The 23,350-nt window shown below is 40.4% G+C and overlaps 1 protein-coding gene across 3 annotated transcripts in view; it reads left to right on the plus strand.

Moving 5' to 3' along the window:
- Positions 1–5,870: 5,870 nt before the first annotated feature.
- The window catches only part of MTMR7 (myotubularin related protein 7), a 52,133-nt gene continuing 34,653 nt past the window's right edge, over positions 5,871–23,350 (plus strand). The window contains exon 1 of one of the 3 annotated variants that reach the window (XM_051617498.1): positions 5,871–5,988. In XM_051617498.1, coding sequence (XP_051473458.1) covers positions 5,965–5,988 — 24 coding nt within the window. In that variant the 5' untranslated portion in view covers positions 5,871–5,964. Of the gene's footprint in view, positions 5,989–6,093; positions 6,352–23,350 lie in introns of those variants that run through there. The other 2 variants (XM_051617499.1, XM_051617497.1) reach the window with 2 other exon arrangements.

Consider the following 23,350-nt stretch of genomic DNA (forward strand, 5'->3'; position numbering starts at 1 on the left):
GTCTCTTACATGTTCCCAGTGCTCAGCATAGTCATCCATTACAGCAATGTCCTGCTTGAGAAGTGATAAAGGGCAAGCTGAAGCAATTGTTTTTTACTGAACTATCGAACTGACAAAAGACTGTAGGTAGAAACATCTAGATACATGGATTTACAGAATGAGGGGAAACCTCTAAGCAGTATTTACACTACTTCAAGAGTTCAGGAGCTTTGAATAATCTTGTGGAAGTGTCTGTTTCTCTACTGGCTATATTGAGAGCACTTCTCTCCATTTGCCCCTGCTATCCCTGTTGTAACAACTGATCCCTTCTGTAACTACTCTACTCTCCTTTAGCTGCTCTATCTGTTATACCAGCTCAAGTGTATCCCAGCTGACCTCCCAACACTGTATTCTCCAGTGGGTTGTCCTGACATGCATTGTTATGACAAATGCTGCATTTTCAGAGTAGGTGGGTTAACTATTCTAATGTTGAAATGCTCTCATTTAACAGACAGTTAACACTTTGCCAAAAATCTTACCAGTTTCCTCAATTACGGGAATCCTCATGTGAGTAACAACATATATCCTGACTTACTCCAGAATTCTACGTGTTCTGTTTCTCTACTCTGCATTTCATTTATCATAAATCTGCCCAGATATCATGTATCGTATCAGTTTGTCTATTTGCAGAATAGGATCAAAACCACTCCAATTTGCAGAGGTCTGCAGGTATTCTTTCTTGCATAAATTCACTTTTCTAACAATGCAACAATGTTTCATAACAAGGCAAAATCAAAGATTGCTTTTAGTAATTCTTGAAGGAAATGTTAAAAGGTCAAACCTAGGAACAGTTAGTTGAGTTAAACAATAAAGTAAAAGGTGCTCCCTGCATCCTTTCCTTGTCACATGTGACTCCTGCTAGACTAACTGGGGGAGAAGTTTGTGTGCCCAAGTGCAGTTGCCACGAGAAACCTGCATGTTCTCTGAAAAAGTTCAAAAGTTATGAAACAAATATAAACAGACACACTGTTTCTGAACCCGTGGTGTTGATTATCCTCGGTGTAAACGCTATCTAGACACTTACGCATTGCACCTGTGCATTTGCACCTTGGGCTGTTTGGCTGCTGCCGGCAGTGGCAATAGCAAACAGGCAAACAGGGGCTGCAAAGCTACAGTGTATAAACGCTTGCCACATCTCCTGCCTGAGTGAAATTGCCCCACCTCATGAACCCCCTGCCCAGCTCTTCTGGGTCTGTTTTGTTGTGTTTTTCATTTTCCCCTTTTACTCTTTAGCTCGTCTGGCTCCCTGTTACCACACACTTTCAGCTGGCCACTTTGCCTCTGCATCACATGGGAACCCAGTTCATCACACAAAAATAAGAGAAAACTAGTCAGCCAAAACAAAGCAAACAGTGCAGCGAGTTCACTTGACTTACAGACACCAAAGCCAGATAAACACCCAGCCAGAGCATAGGCAGAGGGAGCTCCAGGGCTGGAAGCTGAGGCAAGAAATAAAAAGAAGCTGGTGCTCTGCCTTGCTGAACTGGCAACAGTTACTTATCTCAGACACACTGCGAACCTTTAACAGATCCACAGAAAAGTGTAGTTGTGGAGCATCTCTTCTCTGGGATCTTGGCTCCAAAGAAAGTTAATCTGGAAAGAAGCTGTAGCACTGCAAAGCTACAGTAGCTGCAAAGGGCACGTGCTCTTAATTGCGGTTTTGTGTTGAAAAGAGGATGGCTAAAAATCTTCTTTAAAACCCTTCTGTTTCTTCAGCAACATCCTTGTACTGTGCATCTTCCCAGGATTCTTATGCATTAATATATTAAAATAGGTGAGAAGCTGGTCTGTATTAGAATCACAGAATCATAGAATGGTTTGAGCTGGAAGGGACCTTAAAGATCATCTAGTTCCAACCCCTTTGCATGGACAGGGACACCTCCCACTTGACCAGGTTGCTCAAAACACCATCCAACCTGGCTCTGAATGCTTCCAGGGGTGGGGCATCCATAAATTATATGGGCAACCTGTTCCTGTGTCTTACCACCCTCACAGGAAAGAATTTCTTCCTCATATCTCATCTAAATCTATCCTCTTTCAGTTTGAAACCATTCCCCCAAAACCTATCACTACATGCCATTGTAAACAGTCCCTCGCCCAGCTTTCCTGTAGCCACTTCAGGTACTGGAAGGCCACTATAAGGCCTCTCCGGAGCCTTCTCTTCTCCAGGCTTAACAACCTCAACTGTCTCAGCCTGTCTTCATAGGAGAGGTGCTCCAGCCCTTTGATAATCTTTGTGGCCCTCCTCTGGACTCACTCCAACAGGTCCATGTCCTTATGTTGAAGGCCCCAGACTTGAACAGAGCACTTCAGGTGGGGTCTCATGAGAGTGAAATTGAGGGTCATACAGCTCCTGTAGCAGATTTCTGCTAGGACATTCTGCCACTCCCATTGACATTAATGTCCCAAGACCTTAAATAAACTAGCAAGAATGTATGGGAGTTTAGCATTTGTATTTCAAAAGGCTGTGATATTATCCTCCATTGGCTTGTTCCCAAATAATTAATCTTTATCATTTAACAAGTGGCATTAAAATCCCTGACAAAAAGAAGTAAGAAATTATAATCTTGTTACCTCATGAAGGCATTAAAACATTAGGGCAGCACTGTAAAAATGGTGGAAAAAATTGAACTACCAAGTAGATGTACTAAAATGTATATTGTTATGGTGTGCTGGTATTGTTAATCCATAATTACCAATTTACAAGTCACATGATTCTTTAGTGTATTACTGGTGTAGATATATTATTTTCAGAAATGTATTAATATACTGTACTTCTGGTAAAAAAACAGTACTGTTTCCATTTCTTCTAATATAAAAAGTTTATTTTGCCACTGATCTTAATGGGTATTTCCATTAGAAGAAGACTGATTAAAAGGTCAGTTGACTTTGATGTAATCCTGTTTGGTTTGTTTGTTGTTTTCAACAAATAATGTACAAAGAACTGTATGCTGAATAGCAGGAGCAATTGTTGCTGCTCACAAACCACTTCATGTCAGCACTGAGCCCAGAAGCACTTCCTTGATGAGATGCCAAGCAGGCTTTTTTTTGCTCTATTCCTTATCCACAAACCCAGACTCTTTATGTGGAGGGTTCTGTCACATGGGCTATAGCTGTCCCAGCAACAAAGCTGTTATACCACCAATTTCAAGCTGATCTCTTCCCTACATTATAGTATTTAACAGAAGTCTATAAAGCTAAATGACCATCTCTAGACTACCCTTGAAAATAAGAGTTAATACAAGTACATACATTGATTATTTGCATTTGTATTATATTAAAATGGAGCCTACAGGAAACCACCTTGAAACTAGTAAATCATGATTGTAAAACACAAATAAATCTATAGAGACTTTTGTATCTAACATGATGATTCAAGTCCAGGCCTGGTAGGTAATAACAGATGCAAAATGTCTGAGCATTCAGGCAACTCCATTGAATGCAACAGAAATCTTAACATATTGGAAGTTAAACGTGCTTTCAGTTTTTACTGGATGAAGCTGAAAGCTGGCTTTACTGTTTATGGATATGGAAAATAAATTGTATCATTCTAGCCCTCAGTGAGTGGCCTTTCTCAGGTGACATTAATTGAGAACGTTGTTGGCAGTGGCAGCAGATACGTCAAAACCTATGTAGGCATGGCAATCTGATTTTCCTGCCCCTGCATCTTAGTTGAGTCAGAGCAGTACACTATGGAATATTAGTTTCTGCTGTTACTCTACTGTGGACAGAGGATTTAATTTCCAGAATTGTTAACACAGCAGTTTCCATGAGTGTGAAATCCAAACGAAAAATATTAGCTAATTTTAGGAAGGTTGTGCTTGCTGCAGCTTTCCGTGACAATTGTGGCAGGTGTAAATTTTATCTAAAACCAAGATCTGTTTATAGCTGCATCACCCACTAATTATTTTACCAGCCCAAGACAGGTTAAAAACTCTTGCAGGATGTTGAGCAACTGATTGCTACACAGTCTCCTCTGAGCAATGCCTTAGTTTTGCAGCTGTTGATGAATGTGAAGCAGAGACAAAACGTATTCTCACTTCAGTCTGAAAGTCTTCTTGCCATGAACAGGAGAACTTGAACTTGGCTGTAATAAGTCACAAGATGTACCAGAGGAAAACTAAACACCTCTGGGGACTGAAAGGATAACTGCTTTTTTCCAACTTTAGTTACTCACTGGTGGTAACACATGCCAAAAGATGATAATGGATGCAGTGAATCACACCAGCCATAACTACAAAGGAATCATACTTCATGGTTGGTTAATTCTTAATTGATCCTGAGAATTCTGGCTTAAAGTAGTGAGCAAAATATGCCACTGATCAAGAGTCTTGTGAAGTCCATGCTTTATGCAATTCATGCACTTTTTATGGAAGCCATCCAGTGACTTTTCAAAGAGACCATGGTATTTCCAAGCCTAATTTCAGATCGGAGTGAGTAGATTGAAATGGAACAATTAACAACTCCAAGAAGAGAAGAGTTTTCATCCAGCTGATGGTGCCTCAGATCATGGTTGAACCAGTCACTCCTGAGCAGTAACAGCTGTTAAAATATGAAAGAAAGGAAGGCAGAAATGGGTCAAAGCAGGGCAGGGAGTGAGGCAGGAGGCAGAATGGTCAAATCCAGAGATTACTTGATTACTTATATTCCCACACATGGTAGTACAGCTTCTGTTTCCTCTAACCAGAGTTGGTGTAAAAAAACTCATAATGCTGAATGATCTAGCTGTGTTTTAGCCAGGAAGTGGTAGGACTGGAGAAACATTGGCAGGACTGGAGCCAGTGCAGCTATAGCCGTTGTTCTCTTTTCCTTAGGGTAAAATGCATTCTCTCTCTCTCTTTTTTTTTTTTTTTTTTTTTTTTTTTTGTAGCCTCATGTTATTTTCAGCCCATATTTTATATTTCACAAAATAGAATAAGCATGCTTTGTTCTTTATGCCCCTATTTCTAAAGAATCTCCAGAATACATTCACCAATATAGAATACCTGGGCATACTGCAAGCCTCCAATAAATAATATGAATAACCAGAAACAATATGTTAGCACCCTTAGTCATTTGCACATTGGGAGGAACACTGGAAAGTTTATCTTTTTTTTTTCTTCTTATAATATGATAGTGATTTAAAGACACTTAGAGATTTCTGTTCTTAATCTTTGCTCAGGTAAACTGGGGATATTAGCTTTTTAGCATTTCCTTTTGCTCCAAGAGGTGTCACATCTTTTGGACCAGGTGAGATAAAAAGATGGGAAAAGAAATTTCAGGCATAAGACTGAAAATTTTGTATCACAAAAAAATCTCCCCTTGTGCAAATCTGAAGATGCAGCAAAGTCATTAATGATAGAAAATCAGACACGCAGAGCTTGAGATAGATAACATCCAGTGCTTCTGTCTCAGTCAGTGCCGCTTTTGTCTCCGAGATGTCGCACACGCTGGGTCAGAGAACAAAAACCAAAACAAACAGGGGGAGGTGATCTCAGACGGAGCTGCCTTTTGCGTTCCTGATCTTATCTTTCCTGAAGGGAAGGACAGAGCGATGCAGTCCGGGATAACCCAGCCCGCCGCCGAAGAGGCTGCGCCCCTGGGTGCCCGGGGGCAGCCGCAGCCGGGCCCGGGCCCCGCCGCCGGACGGAGCATCCCCGCCGGCGGGCAGCGCGGCGGCTGCCGGGGAGGTGGAGCCAGCCCCTGGCTTGCCCGCACCCAACTGCGGGCACGTTATCTGCTTGGAATAAATCCTCCCCTTTTTCCTTCCTACCTGCGCCGGAAAGCGCCAGGAAAAATAAGATAAATGCATGTATTTTAAATCCATCTGTGTGTTTACGTCGGAGCAGAGCTGGCAGGAGAGAGCCGCAGCGAGGCCAGGTGCGAGCGGCCGCCTCTTTGCCGGCGGCGGGAGGTGCGTGAGGAGCTGGGCCGGGCGCCGCCGCCATGGAGCACATCCGCACGCCCAAGGTGGGTCCCGAAGGGCGGCCGGGCCGGGCCGGGCCGGGCCGGGCCGGGCCGGCGGGAGGGGCTGCCGGGGAGAGGCGGGCCGGGCCAGGCCGCTCGGTCCCGGCCCAGCAGCGTTGCCGGCAGCTCCTGGCCCCGCTGCGCGGGGGCTGTGGCCGCAGCGGGCCCCGGGCTGGGCACGGCCCTCCTGGGCGTGCTTCGGGGCTGCGGCGGGTTCGCTGCGAAGTCCTCTCGGATCCGCCGAGGGGTGGACGCGGTGCCTCGCCATGTGGGCTGAGGATCTGTCGGGCATGTCAGCTGCTTTTTATTCAGTCCCTCCTGTTGAAGCAGACACCGTCCATGAGTTGTGGGTATCCGAAACGAGAGGTGCGTTATCAGCTTTTCGCATTACTTTACCATGGTATTTCAGACCTGGTGATGAATTTGTTTAGCGTTTGTATCCCGACATTTAATCAGGGCAGTCATGCTTTTCGTCTAGCTTTCTAAGCATGAGGCCTGTATTTGTTAACGAAATTGCCATCTTGCTCTCAAAAAGAAGATACAGTTTTGACACACAGAAATTTTAGACTAATAATAATAATTTCAAATGAACCTGAGCAATATGTTAATTTGAAGTGGGGGATGGTATATAATTTTCACATCATTTATTTATTTATGTGCCCAAACCCCTGCAATTAAGAAGTTATTTGTGTTTGCTTTGTGCCTATTTGTTTATTGTTGTTATCTAGTGTGATGACAGGAGTTTTAGATTAGGGTCTCTTCAATCTCCATCTGGATTTTTTTGACCTTTAGGTTGTTAAGCTGCAAATATATTAAGAAGGTAGGCATTTATAACAACTGCTTTTTGTTCATCTTATTTCATGATCTACTACCTGCCTTTGCGGGAAGGAAGAGTATCATAACAGTAAGAATGTATCCTACTGCAGGTAGGAAATGATCAGTGAAAGTTGTCTGAACAGTTGTTTCTGACCATCAGCTGTAGAATGTTGAAAGCAGGAATGAGGAAAATAGTGAAAACAATAAGGTTAGAAAACAAGTCTAAAAAGAAGTTAGAAAAAATATTTGCTGTGAATTGAAGACCTAGACAAGTCCCTGTTACAGGCAATGGAAGCTTGTCTGTTAGCTTTTCTACAAGCAAGTCCTTAAAATGTTACTATGCAGAGGTAAAAGCCATTTCTGTACCCAACAGCTGTGAGAAGGCACTGTACTGGTGACTCAAGATGCTGAAGATCTTACTCAGTGAGAGGTGATTCTGCAGTCTTGGTTTCTGGCATTCCCTTACACGATAGCTATGCTAAGAGTTATCTGATACAATAAGGGAGTTCAGAAGGCATGATTTAAAGCTACAAATTACAGAAAAATCCTTTAAAAATCCTTTTAAATTAATAAAAGCCAAGAATTTCAACATGGTTAGGTATTGATGTACTTAATCTCTTCAGTTACTTCTAAATACACTGACAATATACCTACAGTTACCTAGCTGAACTGATAACTTTTACTTGCCAAAAAAACCTCAGCTTAAAGTCAGCCACCAGAACAATGCTGGGTTGTTCTGGTTTTCTTTTTTAGTGAATTTGTCTCTGATAGTTTGAAATTTCCTGTTAAATTACTTCTGATGCCAGCAATGTAAAAAAGAAATAGGAGAAAGCTATGTTGTTATAAGTATATTCTCACTGTATCATGCAATAGCCTGTGGTATCACATTTCCTGACTCCATCCAATTTTGTCCCAAGAGAAATTTGACAAGCCACTGCCCTACTCTGTAAAGGTATTACTATCAGAATAATGACACTTTCCTAGATTCTCAAACCCAGCCAAATAGAAAATTAAGATAAATCCCATGTTTAGAAAATTAACAAACTTACTAATACTGGAAAACAAAAATCCTGCCCCAAATAAAATCCTTTCCTTCAAAAGGCTTTAAAAAAAGGGTCTATATCACAAGATGTCCCTTAGCAGTTGGCAATTGTTTTTTTATTTTAATTGAAATATAATGGTAATTGTGAGTGATGATTCATAAATATTAAAATAAGTCTGATATAACTGTCATAAAAAAAAACCTGAAAGAGGTTTCATTCTAGTTGGACCAGTAGTTCATTTAGGCCACCACTTTGTGTCTGGCAGTGGCAGAGGGAGAACATGTGAACCTGGCAACATTCTGCACCCTCTCAGCATCTATGGTTGTTGTAGTAAGGTCCAGCCATTCCTGGTTTGATCAGTGTCCATTTATGGACATCTGTCAGTGTGTGAGTTTGCCAAAGCCTCTTCTGAACAGGCTGACACCTCTGCCTCCACAGTCTGCATGGAAGCAAGTTCTAGAAGATCACGACTGTACCAAAAAGTAGTTTTCTTCTATCTGGTATGCTTACTTTATGTCTGTGTTGAAGCTCTTCTGTGTCTCTTTTGCCCACACACTGTTTTGCATACCCTTCTGGAGTGTTTGTGTCAAAGTTAAAGCATTTGGCTATATGAGACAGCTTATGAACATCCACAAACTTGCAGATTTCTTCAGCTACTGAGAAAGCTGAATAAAACCAGTCCCAACACCAGATTGGGACTGTGTAGGACTTAACTGATGACTCTTCTCCAGATCATTAAGTCTGTGCTTCATGTTCTTTTAGCCAGGGATCTTTCCTCCAGTACCATGGCAACTTAGTTTTTCTAATAACCTTCAACAGTCAAAAGCTTGTTTGGAATGCTAAATATATTATGTCTTATGGGTCATACCCATGTGCTTCATGGCAGCATCACAGGACTTCAGCAGGACTTCGGCTACAAAAGCCCTTCTAGTTCTTTCTGAGCAGACTGTGTGTGTTCGCCTGGTCAACAGTCCTGTTCTTTCATATGTTGTTGCAATAACTATGTAATTTTGCTAATGATACATCGTCTAGACTTTCACCAAAAAACATGATACCTCTAAGTCTAGTTCTGAAGAATTTTAACTGCCGAGATTTATCTCCTTTGCAAGTACAAGCAGCAAGTGAACAGCAGAAATAGAAACCAGGTCTCTTGACTGCTGCTGTCTGTTAGACAAAACTGCTTTTCTTTGTTATTTTTGAAATTGTATTCCTAGACCTTCTGGACCTTCCCTGGACCTTCCCTGGACCTTCTGGATAGCCAAGTCTTTAACACACTACTTTATGTACTGAACTGTATAGTTCTATTATTCTACTGTCATTAGAACACAGAGTCCACTCATGGTGTGTGATTATACATATGTGTGCAGTAAAGGTATTTTCACAGAGTGAAAGCTATCCTATGTATGAAAGCTGTAATTTGAAGACATATTGGAGTTGCTAGCAGACACTCATTGCTGAATAGAATTATATATAACTCCAGTAATCTTTTAAAACACAGTAAAAATTAGCAAAACCACTGTCTGCCATGAGTATGGATTGAGCAGCAAGGTAGTTCATAGTAACTCTCAAAACCCCAAATATGACAAACTGCTCAGTCATTAAAAATTCATAAGCAATACTTCTGCTTAGACTAGAAGCACATCTTGTTCACATGTGTAAAGATACATCTGGCCGTGGAGAGGCTGACAGATAAAGAGCTTTGAAGAGAGCTCCCTTCACAGGGGAACTTGCACTGTTGCTAATCAGTTACTTGATTTTATTTGCCATGGTTCCATATCATTTGTCTTTATTGGCAGCAGGCCTAGCAAATAGCCTTCTTATAATAAAGAATACATCAGATTTATCCCTGGTGTTACAGCTGTCTTCAGTGGAGTTGGCCCAGAAATTAATTTGGCTCAGTATCTCTTGTTAACACAATACTTTGGATGACTTGAGTTCATTTTTCTGATGTTATGATAAGGTGTTTCCTTTCAAGGATCCTTTTCTCAGGCAGAATTTAAAATACACTGCCATTTCTCATTTGTTAATGACAAATCTTTTTACTAGATATATTACTTTCCAAAACAAATTTCCAGCATGTGTGAATGAGTTGTGTTTCCTTTTCATTTTAATATATTTTATTTTCCATAGTTCTTACTTTTAATTAAAAACAATATTTATAATACATGTCAATTTTCCCAAAGTCTCCATCAGGAGACACGTATCCTTTACATCCACTTTATATACGACATATGTAAATGGCAAAATATTTGGCTGCTCATTTAGGTCACTGGCAAAACTGAACCCAGCACACCTAATATTTACTTTCCAGCTACACTGGGTTCTGGGTTGCTGGATCTCCACCTTTTAACACTAAACTGGCATATCTACAATTGCTCTCTGAGTGCCTTCATTTGAGATAGAGGTGATATTATAGTTATGTTCTCTATATTCAGGCTACCATTCTTTTTGGAGAAGTTTGATTTCACTGCAGTGATATAGGAAGGTGGCAGCAGTCCTGAGGCAATATCAAGAACGATATGGGGATGTGGGCTGGCTGTTTTCCCTACTAGCCAGGGAATGGAGTGCCAGGGGCACTTTGCCATAATGGTTCTAGCTCTTGGCTGTACTTTTATTTAGTTTGCTACTTGGGAAAGGTAGAGGATGTGAGGCTGTCATGGTCCTTGCCTTTTATTGGTGTTCTGGGTCATCAGCTTTACTGCAATGTCTTTTAAGTGCCAAGTTGGTTTTCTGCTTTTCAAGTGTTGTGTAAAAGTGGACAATATTAACTTTTCTGTTCTTTCTTTTAAGCATACAGCTTAGACCAGTGCACCTTACAGCTCAGCTAGTGCTTTCTGATTCCATAACTGTTTTCTCACTTTACATCATAGTTAGGAAATGTTTAACCTACTCTGGGGCCAAACAAGTTTATTGACTTAAAACATGTAATTCTACTTCATTGTTTATACTGAAAGTGATGCATTAAAACATCTATACTAATTCTGGACACTTTTAAATCTGATTTTTTGCATAATAGATTTTTTTTTTCTTGTTAACAAATCTTCCCTATTTAGAATGCAGTTTAGTTTTCTTTGGGATCCATTTATTCCATCTTTGTGCTGTGGAACTCTTGAGCATGAATTATAAATTAAATGGGCTTTGTAATAGGCTACATTGTAAGCCATTCTGTGGTTTGGAGGTGGACAAAATGAAAATAGGAATTGCAGAGAATGTCTAGGTAACGTGGGACTGGATTTAAAATCTCAGTTTGGAATTTGCTCCTAAAATAATTGTTTTGAATTAGAGTAATCAAGAGACCTGCTTATTAGTGTCAGTTTGGAGTTAAACAAAATCTTATAAAAGCCATTATTTTCAAAAGATTGAGTGAGAAAATGCTGAAAAGGTCATGCAAACTATAGTTATCATGCATTCATGATATCTGCTTAATTAAATTCCAACTGAAAGGTGTGCTTTTTCTTTTTCTTTTTTTTTTGCTTTTTTTTTTTTTTAATCCACCTCAGAGAATTGTGGACTTGTAAACTATAGATATGTTTGACTGTATGTCAGAACCACAGCTTGATTACCATATGGACCACAGATTTGATCCAAATTATATTTGCGGTTTACCTCACTTACCAATCATGTTTTCATAGCTAACCTGACTGGCCTACAATCCAGCTGGATATTGCCAATCTCAGCCTCAGTTTTCTCATAATTTTTATAATTTAAGATACTTAATATATGTTTTGGGGACTGGAGGAGATGCAGAACTGTCTTTGACTTGGGTGAGTTTCAAGAGAATTTCATTATTAATGAAATTAAACTCCTACTAAAAAGAAATACTGCAGTGTGATTTCAGTGAATTACATACACAGAATTGCTCTTCAGGTCTTGGATTTCCTCCTCCCGCACATCCTGGCTCATTCTCACTGTGTATATGTGAATACCAGACTTTGTCTTGTTATATTGGAAGATTTTGTCTACTGTTTTGTTCCCTTAGCAGTATTTCCTTTTTCTTGTTCATTGATTTGGATGTTTTATTTCTTTCTCCCAGGTTTGTCAGGTTATAGGGCCACTGTTTTCCTTCTTTTGCCGTGTTTCTGTTGGACTTCTTTTTCTTTCCATTCTTCATCTCTTGTAATTTTATTTTTCCTTGCCAGGAACTTTTCAATTACATATTTTTAAATCGACATGTTCTTATTTAGCAGACCAAAAATAGTCACAGAAGACCTGTTGTTGCTAAAGTTCTGTGAAAGCATCAGCAGGGTTCTGATGAAAATTTGCCTGTTTTCCTGACAATTTCCACCCAGGACATTACTGGGGATCTAAGCACTGTCCTTCCTTAAAGTCAGCAGTGAAATTTGAGACTTTGGGATTTCTGAGCTCCATAGTCCTAGGTCATTTCTTCCATATGGAGACCTAACCATAGCTAGGTCTTAATTCCTGGGGCCACAGTCAATGTCCTGCAGCTCTCACAGCCCGCACTGAGCCGGTACATCCCAAATGTCTGGGAGAATTGCATTTCGCCATGGACTTAACACTCCATGAAACCAGGAACTTGGAAACTTGGTCATTCAGGCTTGTTCCCTGTTAGAACACTAATTTAGTCTCCATGTGGTAGAGCTGAAACAAGCTGAAGCCTTTCTCTTCCCACCCCCCCCCATTTCCCTTTCTAGAGCTTGGAATTGGAAGTCTCACTTCTGAGCTTCAGGGTGCTCAGGGTTTTCAGGGTGCCAGCTCTCTGGCAGGGCTGTGAAAGGGATGGGAGTCTATCTAAGAAGGGGTGAGCAGATGAAATTTCAAAATGTGAAGTGTTGCACTGAAGCTTTCAAAATGAAGTGTTGCTATTTTTAAGTAGTCAAAAAATCTTCCAAAATGAAAAAAATTAAAAGGCTTAATTTTTCTTACTGATACAGACATTTTCATCATCAGTTACTTTATTTTCCATTAGTTGCACCAATAGAATTGCAGAATATTAGGAGTTGGAAGGAACCCATCAGGATCATCAAGCCCAACTGCTGTCCCTGTGTGGGGCACCCCAAGAATCAAACCACGTGCCTGAGAGCATCATCCAAATGCTTCTTGAACTCAGGCAGGCTTGGTGCTGTGACCACTTCCCTGGGGACCTTGTTCCAGTGCTCGCCTGCCCTCTGGGTGAAAAACCTTTTCCTGATATCTAACCTAAACCTCCCCTGATTCAGCTTCCTGCCATTTCCCCAAGTCCTGTCATAGGTCACAGGAGTGAAGAGATCAGTACTTGCCTCACCTCTTCCCCTCATGAGGAAACCATAGATTGCAATGAGGTCACCCCTCAACCTTCTCTTCTCCAGGCTGAACAATCCAAGTGTCCTTAGCTGCTCCTCATAAGTCATCCCATTTAGACCCTTCACCATCCTCATGGCTCTCCTTTGGACACTCTCCAATAGCTTGATGTCCTGTTTATATTGTGGTGCCCAAAATTGCATGCAGTACTCAAGGTGAGGCTGCACCAGTGCAGAGTAGAGTGGGACAATCATCTCCCTTGAACAGCTGGCAACGCTGTGCTTGATGCACCTCAGGACACGGCTGGCTCTCCTGGCTGCCAGGACACACTGCTGGCTCATACTCAGTTTGCCATCAACCAGAACCCCCAGGTCCCTCTCCACTGCACTGCTCTCCAGCCACTCATTCCCTAGTCTGTATTTACCACCAGGGTTGCCCCATCCCAGGTGCAGAATCTGGCCCATGTCCTTGTTAAACTGTATGGTTGGTGACCGCCCATCTTTGACTTCACTGGAATTTTAATAAATAGAATATTTCATTCATTGTGACTGCCCTAAAAATGCCTCCCACATAGGTAGATTTTAGATTTAACTTACCAGATTTGGCCTCATATTGCATCAACGGGGACATTCTGCAGGGGTAGGAAGACACTAAGCCAGGGTGATCCAAGGCATTGCCTCACAAGCACTAGATGTACATGGTCAAGGAGCCAAACCAACCTCAGAAGATTCAGCTCAGGGGTACACCACAGCCATGAATTCTTTTATCTATGCAAAATTTATTTTTATTATAGATGTGTTTGGCTAAACACTGTTATTCTGGCATCACAGCTGACAAAACTCTATGTCTGGTTGCTGGAATTTCAAAATATCACAAAATAATCACACTTTTGTCCCTTTTATTTGAGCTTGGAGTAGGTGGCATACATGATCCATAAAAATCCTATTTTGTTGAAGTAGATTGCAATTTTTAATTAGCAACTTAATGAAATATTACCTAAATGATAGTGTGTCACTGTGTTTTTTACGTTATTTGTTTGTTACAGAAGACTGAAGCTCAAACTCAGGGGTGCAGTTTCAGCTGAAATGTCACTTTTCTTTTTTTCTTTTTTTTTCTTTTTTTTTTTTTAAATCTTGTATGGTTTTTCCTCCTGTTTGTTTTATTCTTTTGGACATCACTACTTATAGGAGAGAGGTAACAGAGCACTGGAACAGGCTGTTGAGAGAGACTGGGGAGTCTCCATCTCTGAAAACATTCAAAACCCTTCTGGACATGTTTCCTGTGTGATCTACTGTAGGTGATACTGCTTTAGCAGGGGTGTTGGACTGGATGACCTTTGGAGGTCCCTTCCAACCCCTACCATCCTGTCATTCTATGAGATTTTTACTATTTAGTATTAGGTGTGTAATTTAAAAACAGAGGCTCCAGACTATGGAAATAGTCAAAGGAATTTTCAGAATCCCGTTAGACTAGATTCACAGTCTCTGTTCACTGTTGTCTTTTATGGTTTTAGTTCTATTTTCACTTGGTTTTCTTTATTTTGCATTCCCTTTGGCATTAGGGCTCTTCTATTCTGAATGCTTTTTCACTTTTGAAACTTGTTTTTCATATGTATGCCTGTTTCAAATATGCACTTTGTTTCTGTTTTGGTTGCAATGTTGTTTTTTTTTGTTTGTTTGTTTGTTTTGTTTTGGGTTTGTTATTTGTTGGGGGTTTTTTTGGGGTGTGTTGTTTGATTGTTTGCTTGTTCTTTAAATCCAGTCTTTATGTGAATACCTTGATTTTCCCACATCATGGGAGTGGGAAGGCACTTTCTCCCTCATTACATCTATATAATGACTCATTGTATTAATTTGAAAGGTAGTTTGTCTTTAGCTTTCTAGTTTTGTGTCTATTCGTTTTAGGTTTAGATTGCTCTGTTAAGACTATAATAACATAAATGTTTTCCTAATCCTGGAATTGGCAAACCTTTGGATTTTCTGTGCCAGACTCATATTTTCAACAATATGACCCTCAATAAAAAGGCAGCTGGATAAATTAATAAAAAAAGCTCTAAAAACATGGATAGCCACATTCTTTAATTGGCTGTCTTGGTATCCGTGTCTAAACCAGTAACTCTAAAACTTATTACACTTAAAAACAGTACTGAAAATCATTAAGACAGCATGTCTGCAGGGTACTCTTTGATTTCTGTTTATGCATAGTAGGAGACTGAGGTTGGAGCAGGGGATTTGGGAAGTTTGGCTTTGGAGTGGTCAGGGTTGGAATCTCTTAAGCCTGCTGTGAATGGACTCCAGTGGGTGGTATTTGATCTGTCAGTGTCTCTAAGCTGAAGAAAAGGCCTGTTTGCAACAGAAAACACACTGATGTTTCCTGGAGTGCAGGTGTACTCTGCTGAGAAAGCCAGATCCCTACCATGAGAAAAGGGAGTCCTACAATGCCATCTTTAATGCAAACCTTTTGTGTCCTGCACAACTCAAATGGGCTGCCCTAAAGCGGTCTGCTGAACAGGGCATAATGTTCAACAACCAGTGGAGCAGCCTGTATCAGATAGAGGAATTTAAACTTGCATTTCTTTTCAGTGTCCCTTGGCTGTATGCAAAATTATTTCTCCCTACTCCAGCTAACTGCTGTGAGTAATACAATATTTTTCTGTATATTTTTTCAGATCTAAACAATTTTGGCAAATCTAGTAAGATTTACTAACTTGAGGAAGCACTATTTTTTCCTAAATTAAAGCTGTTTGGTATGATTTTTAATAGAACACACAGAAAACTTGGGAAGTTCCTCAGTTGGCTCTTTCCCTTTTTCTAGATAAATGGGATCTCTTATGGACTGAAAGAGGAAAGACATTATGGAAGAGATGTGTGTTGCAATGTTGACACCATATACACTTGTAATAGGTTACAGTTCACTGCATACGTTATACAACTGCTGCTCAGTTGCATCTGATAACAGGGTACTGACCTCCCACTTTATATAGTTACTAGGTAATTTGTTTGCTGTCTTCTTAACATACAAATAACTCCTTGTAATATTTTCAGCTCTTTTCCAGTATTTCGACTTCACTTTAGTCCTTTATTAAATTAGGCTTGCTTAGATTTTTAAAAACTATTTTCCCCTATCCTGTCAGGTTTGCCCTGAGGAAGCATATGACAGTGCAGAGCTAAAGGTGTCTTTACTTAAATGTAAGTATTTTTGTACTTTTGGCTTTGGTTGATTCTTTTGACATATGCAATCATCCAACTCTGTGTTACAGATTGATTGTGCATTATTTTACTGCACTTGGGAAATCTTTTCAGAGATGGAAATAGACAAAAACGTTACATGGATCAACTACAGTTTTAATGATTCTTATGAAATAGAACAGAAACCACATTAAATGGAAGCATCAATTAGCAGTTTAGTTTTCCTTTATTCTTGTTCCAAGATTATGCAGAAAGATCACTTACTGTATATTTTGTTGAATGACTACAACACTCTGCTATCTTTGTGTGAAAAAAATTATAATAGCATTTGGTCTTTTGCATGTTATATTTTTTCACTCTCAGGAATTATGCTAAACACATGGATAGTTGAGGTCAGCTAGGGTGAGGAAGGCTCAAATATTCCACTTGGCCTCAAACCATACCAGCTGTGCTTCTTTTTTCTCATTAGGCTCCGGCTTTCGGCTTGCACAGGCTCTTCCCTTAGCTTTTGTGTGCCTGCAGTGCTGAAGCTAGTCAGAGTCCTGTCACCAGTTCCCAGGATTCAGTTTCTTCTTCTTGCTTTTAGTTGTGTGTGTAACATCACAAGGTGAGTAGGGATGGTGGCTGAAATTCCCATGAAGTACAGGAGCCCAAGAGAAGATGAAGACCTGGACAGACAAGAAGAAGGATTTCTTGGGCTATGTGTGCCACTAATATTATGGGGTCCAACACTGTTCCTTGGTTTTGGGTCAACCTTTTCAGCAGCATAGATGGTTGTGAAAGTGGTCTTTCTTTACCCTTGAAGAATAATTGAAACTCCTTTGTACAGCCAAATGCCAAGACTTGATATGCTTTTATCTGGAACTTGGTTTTGACAGGCTTTTTTTATAGAGCAGTTAATTTTAACTGGCTAAACAACAGAGAAGCTCATGAGGATGTGGCCTGAGCTAGGACATTCCTTGCTTACCTTTAATTAGCAGCTTTGTCCTGCCTGGGAGGGTTTTCTGGCCTTTCTTCCCTTTTTGTGATAAGGGATTAGAGGAATTAGTAATGACTCCCCTTAAAGGAGCCAGGATCACTTGGTGACACATGGGAGCAGAGCCATCATTTTCTTGGATGCCAAGTACATTTTCGTGCTTCCTTTCTCCTTCCAGATGCACGGTAATGATTGTAGTGGGCAGCTTTACCAGTACCATGGCAGAACAGACAGTTCAAGTATCTTTTACTTCGGGTTTAGCTAATAGATGGGAAGCAAACACACAGACTGAATATCTGCCTAGTGAGAATAAAAGTCCTTGAGATGTTTTTTTTCCTGATTCAAGACTTGGATTTCTTTGAAAAACCTACAGTAGAGACTGTTTTATGTCAGATAGTGTCTTCCTACTGCCATGAATGTTGTTGAGTCAGGAAGCAAAGGGATGTGGAGAGGTATGGGACTGAGGTTTCACTCTGGCCTGATCAATCTGCTCTAGGGCTTTGCTTCTCTCTCCTTTCCCTTCTAGAGTCTGAGTTCACAGTCAAAACTGATCCTGCATCAGAAGAAACTTTTCTGTGTGCAGTTATAAACTGCATGAAACAGTAGCATAACTTCTGCATTTTTTTTATGATGCTGCCATGTGTGTGGAGATACTGCTACATCTCAGAAGTGAGAACGAAGGTAGCCTATTCAAGAAGCATTTAAAAATAAGACCTGCAGTCAGAGCTTATTCAAGAAGTAATCTAGACTAGAAATGAAAACAAATTAGGGTACATGGATATTTTTAGGAAAAACATTTTGGTACACCACTTTTCTGAACACTTTCAGGGTCATATCATTGCCATTCTTCATTAGGTAGGAGCAGCATTGGAACTGGTGGAAGTTGTGCCTGAATAAAGCTTTGACCCATGCTTTTCCCTAATATGACATATTTTTCTTGAATGACCTCCTGGCAACCTTGTTCATAAGTCATTTTTGATATTTATTTTCTGAGTAAAAAGTGCCTTCCATCTGTTCTTAGTCTGTGTTCCCTTTAACTTCTATTTTTGCATTCTTTTTTCTGTCATCTGTGTTGCATTGAAAATAGAGTTTCTGGCCAACTTTATCTATCCCCATTTAGGGGGTTGTAATCATTGAAATAAATCTCTTGGCAATTTTTTCTTTAAGCCTAGACAACCACAGTCATCAGGCAAAAATAAATGACAGGGGCAACAGCTTCAAATAAATCATTGAAGTTTTTACTTAGGTGCCACTCTCCAGACTGGCTTGTCTAATGCTTTATTGGCTAGTTTTGCTCTTTTTTATTCTTTACCTGGTATTTTCTAATCTGGCTGCTCCCACCAGCTGTTCATTTGAGGCAAAGCAGGTGTGGGTGGTATATAAGCTTTTTTTTGATGTGTGTCAGTACATACATGATTCTCCAATAAAGCCTGCAGTAGTTTAGGTGAAAAAACCCTTTTTTGAGACAAAAAGTAGGAGACTAATTACTACAGTCTCTCTTTCTGATATTAAATTTAATTTTTTTTGCTATTAATGCTGATTTCTCAGCATGCTGCTCCTTCTTAGATAGAAAAAGTCAGCTTCTTCTAAAGCACTCTTGCAATGTGTGTTCCTCTCTTGGGGAAATGAACATATCCCTGTTCCCTCTAGACCTTTTAAAGACACTGTTTAACCTGGCTTTCTTTTCCTGATTGGAAGGGTAGAGAAGATGTAAGAGGGCTCCTCCTCTGAGTACTTTCATCAGCAGAATGAAATCTAAGATTGAGGCTAGTGCTACTTTTTTTTTTTCTTTTCTTTTTTTTTCTATTTTCTTTTTTTCCCTCCTGTCCATGGGTGAAATATATTGCTTTTTCAGGAAGTCTGAGTAACTGGAAACTAGGCAGAAGAAACACAGATGGAGCTCAGATGAAAACCATGTATATCCATGCAGGATGTTACGCAGAGTTTTTAGAACACACTCCTGAGAATTTAGATACCCCTACTGCTCCTGAAGGCACTTCATGCCACTTACTCTCTGTCAATGAGAACTGTGGATTTGAATCCAGGTAGAGTTTAGACTTAAGCAGTTCACTTACTTTTTGGAAATGTTGTTAGATATGATATAGTGGTTCTGAGGCAAGCTATTAGTAAACTTGCTTGATTTTTCTCATACTACAATCACATATTGACATACATCATGTGAGAGCTACACAAGGTTAATCAACAGATAATTTATATTAGTTTTTATTGAGCCAAATGTTGAGGTTCTCATTAAATTTAACTGACTCTTACTGTCCTCAATGAGGTCAGCAGGAATAAGGGATAGCTAAAAATTCCACTTAACCAGAGCAAAGAAATATAGGTAATTGGACTAAATATATCTGTGCTTCTGTACAAATCTTAAAAGTTTGGGGAAAAAAACCAACAACTTAAATCTAAAGTTATAAATGAGAAAGTTGATGTAATAAGTATGTTACAAACAGTGGAAGAAAAATAATCAACGTGGCAGACTAATATCAGTGACAAATTACAAAGGAAAGACAGGCATAGTTGTACCTGTCAAAGAGCAGATTTTTTCTGTCTTGAAAAAAATAGAGTAAAATCTCATACATGTACTACATTATGAAAGCAAAGAGGCCCTACTGTTGTGGTTTGGGCCCAACACAACAAAAGGAACAGCCCCACGGCCACTCACTCAGCCCCCCCTCTGCCACGCACTCTGGGATGAGGAGGACAGAGCTCAACGGTTGAGACCAAAGACAAGGAGGGTTCTTCACCGATTAAGGTCCTGGGCAAAACAGACTCAACTTGGGGAAAAAATAATAATTTGATTTCACACTAATCAAACACACACAGGACACAGACAACACAAAGAAGAGGGCTTGCATATGTTACCCCCACCCCTCCCTTCTTCCCGGGCCCAAATCACTTTGTTCCCAGTTTATCTCCCTCCTTCCGCCCAGCAGCGCAGAGGGACAGGGGATGGGGCTTAGAGTCAGTTCACAGGTTGGTGGTTCCTGCTGCTCCTTCCTCCTCAGGAAGAAGGATTCCTTACAGTCTTCCTGTTTCCCCACGGGGTCCTTCCCATGGGAGAAAGTCCTCCATGAATCTCTCCTTCATGAGTCCTTCCCACAAGGTCCGGAGCTGCTCCAGTGTGGGCTTCCCACAGAGTTACAGACTGCTTTGGGAACAGCCAACTCCCCTGGCGCCGGGGTCTTCCAAAGCTGTGTAATCAGAGTTCCACTGTCAGCAAATCCTCTGGCCACAAAATCCAGTGGCCAAGTTCTCCCCTCCTGGCACCTTCAGGGAATATTCTACCATGTTCCTCCATGAGTGCAGAGGGACAGCCTGCCATCTTGCCATGGGTTGCAGGGAAACTTCTGCTTGGGCACCTTGTTCCCCTTCGCACCAACCACCAGCACCGCTCTCCTTCCCCAGCACTGCTCCTCTCCTCCTGCACAGCTCTTCTCCCCCTCCTTCTCTGCTCAGGTGTTATATTAGTTCTTTCATATCTTAATCGCTGAGGTGCATCTGTTGTCTCTCTGATGGCTCTTTGGCTGGGTTTTGGGGCAGGGGGATCTTCTCAGCTTCTTATGGGAGACGCTCATGTGGCCCTTTCCCCACTACCAAAAAAACCACCAAACCTACAAATTGAATTTACAAGATTAAATAGGGAAAGCAGGGTTGAAGCACCACAGGACTGCGGTACAGTATTAGGACTGTAGTACCAAATTTCTTCCCTAAATGATGGCATTGCCTGTGAGAACCTGGCATGGAAGTGGGAAATGCAATAACAGTGGGAGGCATAATTTACCGGTTTTAGATTGGATGAATGGGCTGGGGAGGGGGGTGATCCTGAGTAAAATGTTAGGTTTTTTAATGGCTTATATGGAGGCTATTTGGCTATCTTGTAAAGAAATAAAGTAATTCTAAGTAATTCTAAATAATTCTAGGACCTGGTCTTAGGTAGCCACAGAAAGACATGGTTCAAAATACAGCTGGAACCTCCGTGGGACAGCAACTAATGTACTAATGATGCAGTATTCTTAAAATAGCAAAAAAGGGGGAAAGAATCTCTCATGGCAATGTTTAACTTCAAAGAGGAAACTACATAAAAATGTGGAAAATGTTTAAAAAGAAAGAGACCCCAAAATTAAGATGTTTATAGGAGTCATAAGTATTGTTTGAATATAGGAGCTCACTGCAAGCTGACTTCCAGCAAAAGGCTTTAAAAGACAGAAACAAGGTTTGTATAGCTAAACAGGAGGGTGTAAAAGTAAGAGGATGTCTCTTATTAAAAGGACTTCTTTTATTGGAAGTGAAAGGGCTTTCTTCAAGTTGAAGTTGTACCTAAATGAGGAAAATATAGCATAAACAAGTTAAATATATAACCAAAAGAAGGCAAGCCAGAACAGATTTTGAATGACTTGGTAAAAAATAGTAGAAAGGCTATTTTCAAGCTGTCTTTAAATAGGTAAAATCATGGCAGAAAATCTGCAGGACCGATAAATTGTCAAAGTAGGGAAGGTATTTAAGGACGTGCCCATTCTGGCATATTTCTCTGTCAAGAACATATCAGAAGATTTAACACCAATAAAAGCATTATAAGAAGAGATGTCAGAAGAAACTGGCAAGAACTAACAGTAAAAAATTACCAGGACTAGATGGTATCCATGCAAGTTAAAAGAAATACAACACAAAACTGTCAAGCTAGTAACAATGGTCTGATGCTTAGAAGTTTCCCTGTCTGAAAAAAATGGAGGTGCTAAATATGACACCTAATCTGAGAAAATCAGTAGGAGCTGCAATACTCCCTGGGCCCCCTTCTAAATAATTAGATTTATAGATAAGTATGATGAAAAGGGGAAGAATAAGCCTAGCTTTGGTAGAGGAATGCAGAATATCTAAAATTTTGTAAGTATGATATGGGATACAGACCTCTCAGTAATAACTAGTTTAAAGATAAAAAAATTCTAAGAATATATTGTCCATTTTAGCAATGGAGGGAGTTTATCACTAGAGATGCGAAGAATCTGGAAGGGTCTGTGTTGTTCAGCTTACAAATGTTTTGAAAGATACAGGGAGGGAGATGCCAGAGGTAACAAACTTCAGTGATAGTACTGACATTATTCAGGGTAGGAGAAATGAAAGATTTCTGTAGGGCTTTGCAGCAGTGTCTCAGACACTGATGGACAAAATTAATCACTGATAAATGTAAGCTAATACATGTGGGGGCTAGGTCTTAAGTTATGTATGCAGACATGACTTGGAGTTACAATTGCTTTTGCTTAAAAGAAGCCAAACAACCCCACTGTGTTCATCAGAGGACAAAAAATCAAGCCATGTTTGAAAACTTGTAAAAACTGAATAGAAAACAAAACATCAAACATCACGGTTTTGCTAAAAAATCTGTCGTACACCCAAATTCTGTTTGCATTCTTGGCCTCTTCTTAAGAAATAGACCTCTTGTAGGATAATCAGAAGTGTGGAATAGCATATCTGGAATAGCTTCCATAAAGGTCACCACTGCAAAAAGTTGGGGTCTTCAGTCTGGGAACAAGAAGATGGAGGGAAGGATCTGTAATAGCATATCTGGCACAGAGAAAGTAGATGAGGAATGACATTCCCTGTTTACAGAATTGTTCACCAAATGCAGCCTGCACCTGCTACTGGGGGCAGTGCCAAAGCAATCAAGAGGAAGGGACGAAACAGAGCTGAAATGTGAAGTTCACTCCCAGAGTGTTGTGGGTGCCAGTAGTTTACAGGGATTCAAAATGTTGTTTGACAAAATTCAGGGTGTCAAAATGTGTTTAGGGCTATTAAAAGCTGTGACCTCAGCTTAAGAAGTCCGTGGAGCTGCTGCTTTCTAGAAGCTGGGATAATGTCCTGGAGGACCATCAGCACACACTTGCCCCTTATCCTCCTCCCTAAGCAGCTGCAGTTGTCCACTCTGAGAGATAAACCGGAGGGCTAGTTGAGCCTCTGGTCTCATCCAGTGCAGCCACTGTATTTGTTTTAATGAAATGTAACCTACTGCATTGTGCTTATTGCAGCTGTTCCTGTCTATTCAAATGCAACCTTAATTTTGTTTGTAACTATTGAAAAAACCCAACCCAACAAGA

Source organism: Apus apus, chromosome 4 (assembly GCF_020740795.1).
Source record: "Apus apus isolate bApuApu2 chromosome 4, bApuApu2.pri.cur, whole genome shotgun sequence".
In the NCBI taxonomy this organism is placed as follows: Eukaryota; Metazoa; Chordata; class Aves; order Apodiformes; family Apodidae; genus Apus; species Apus apus.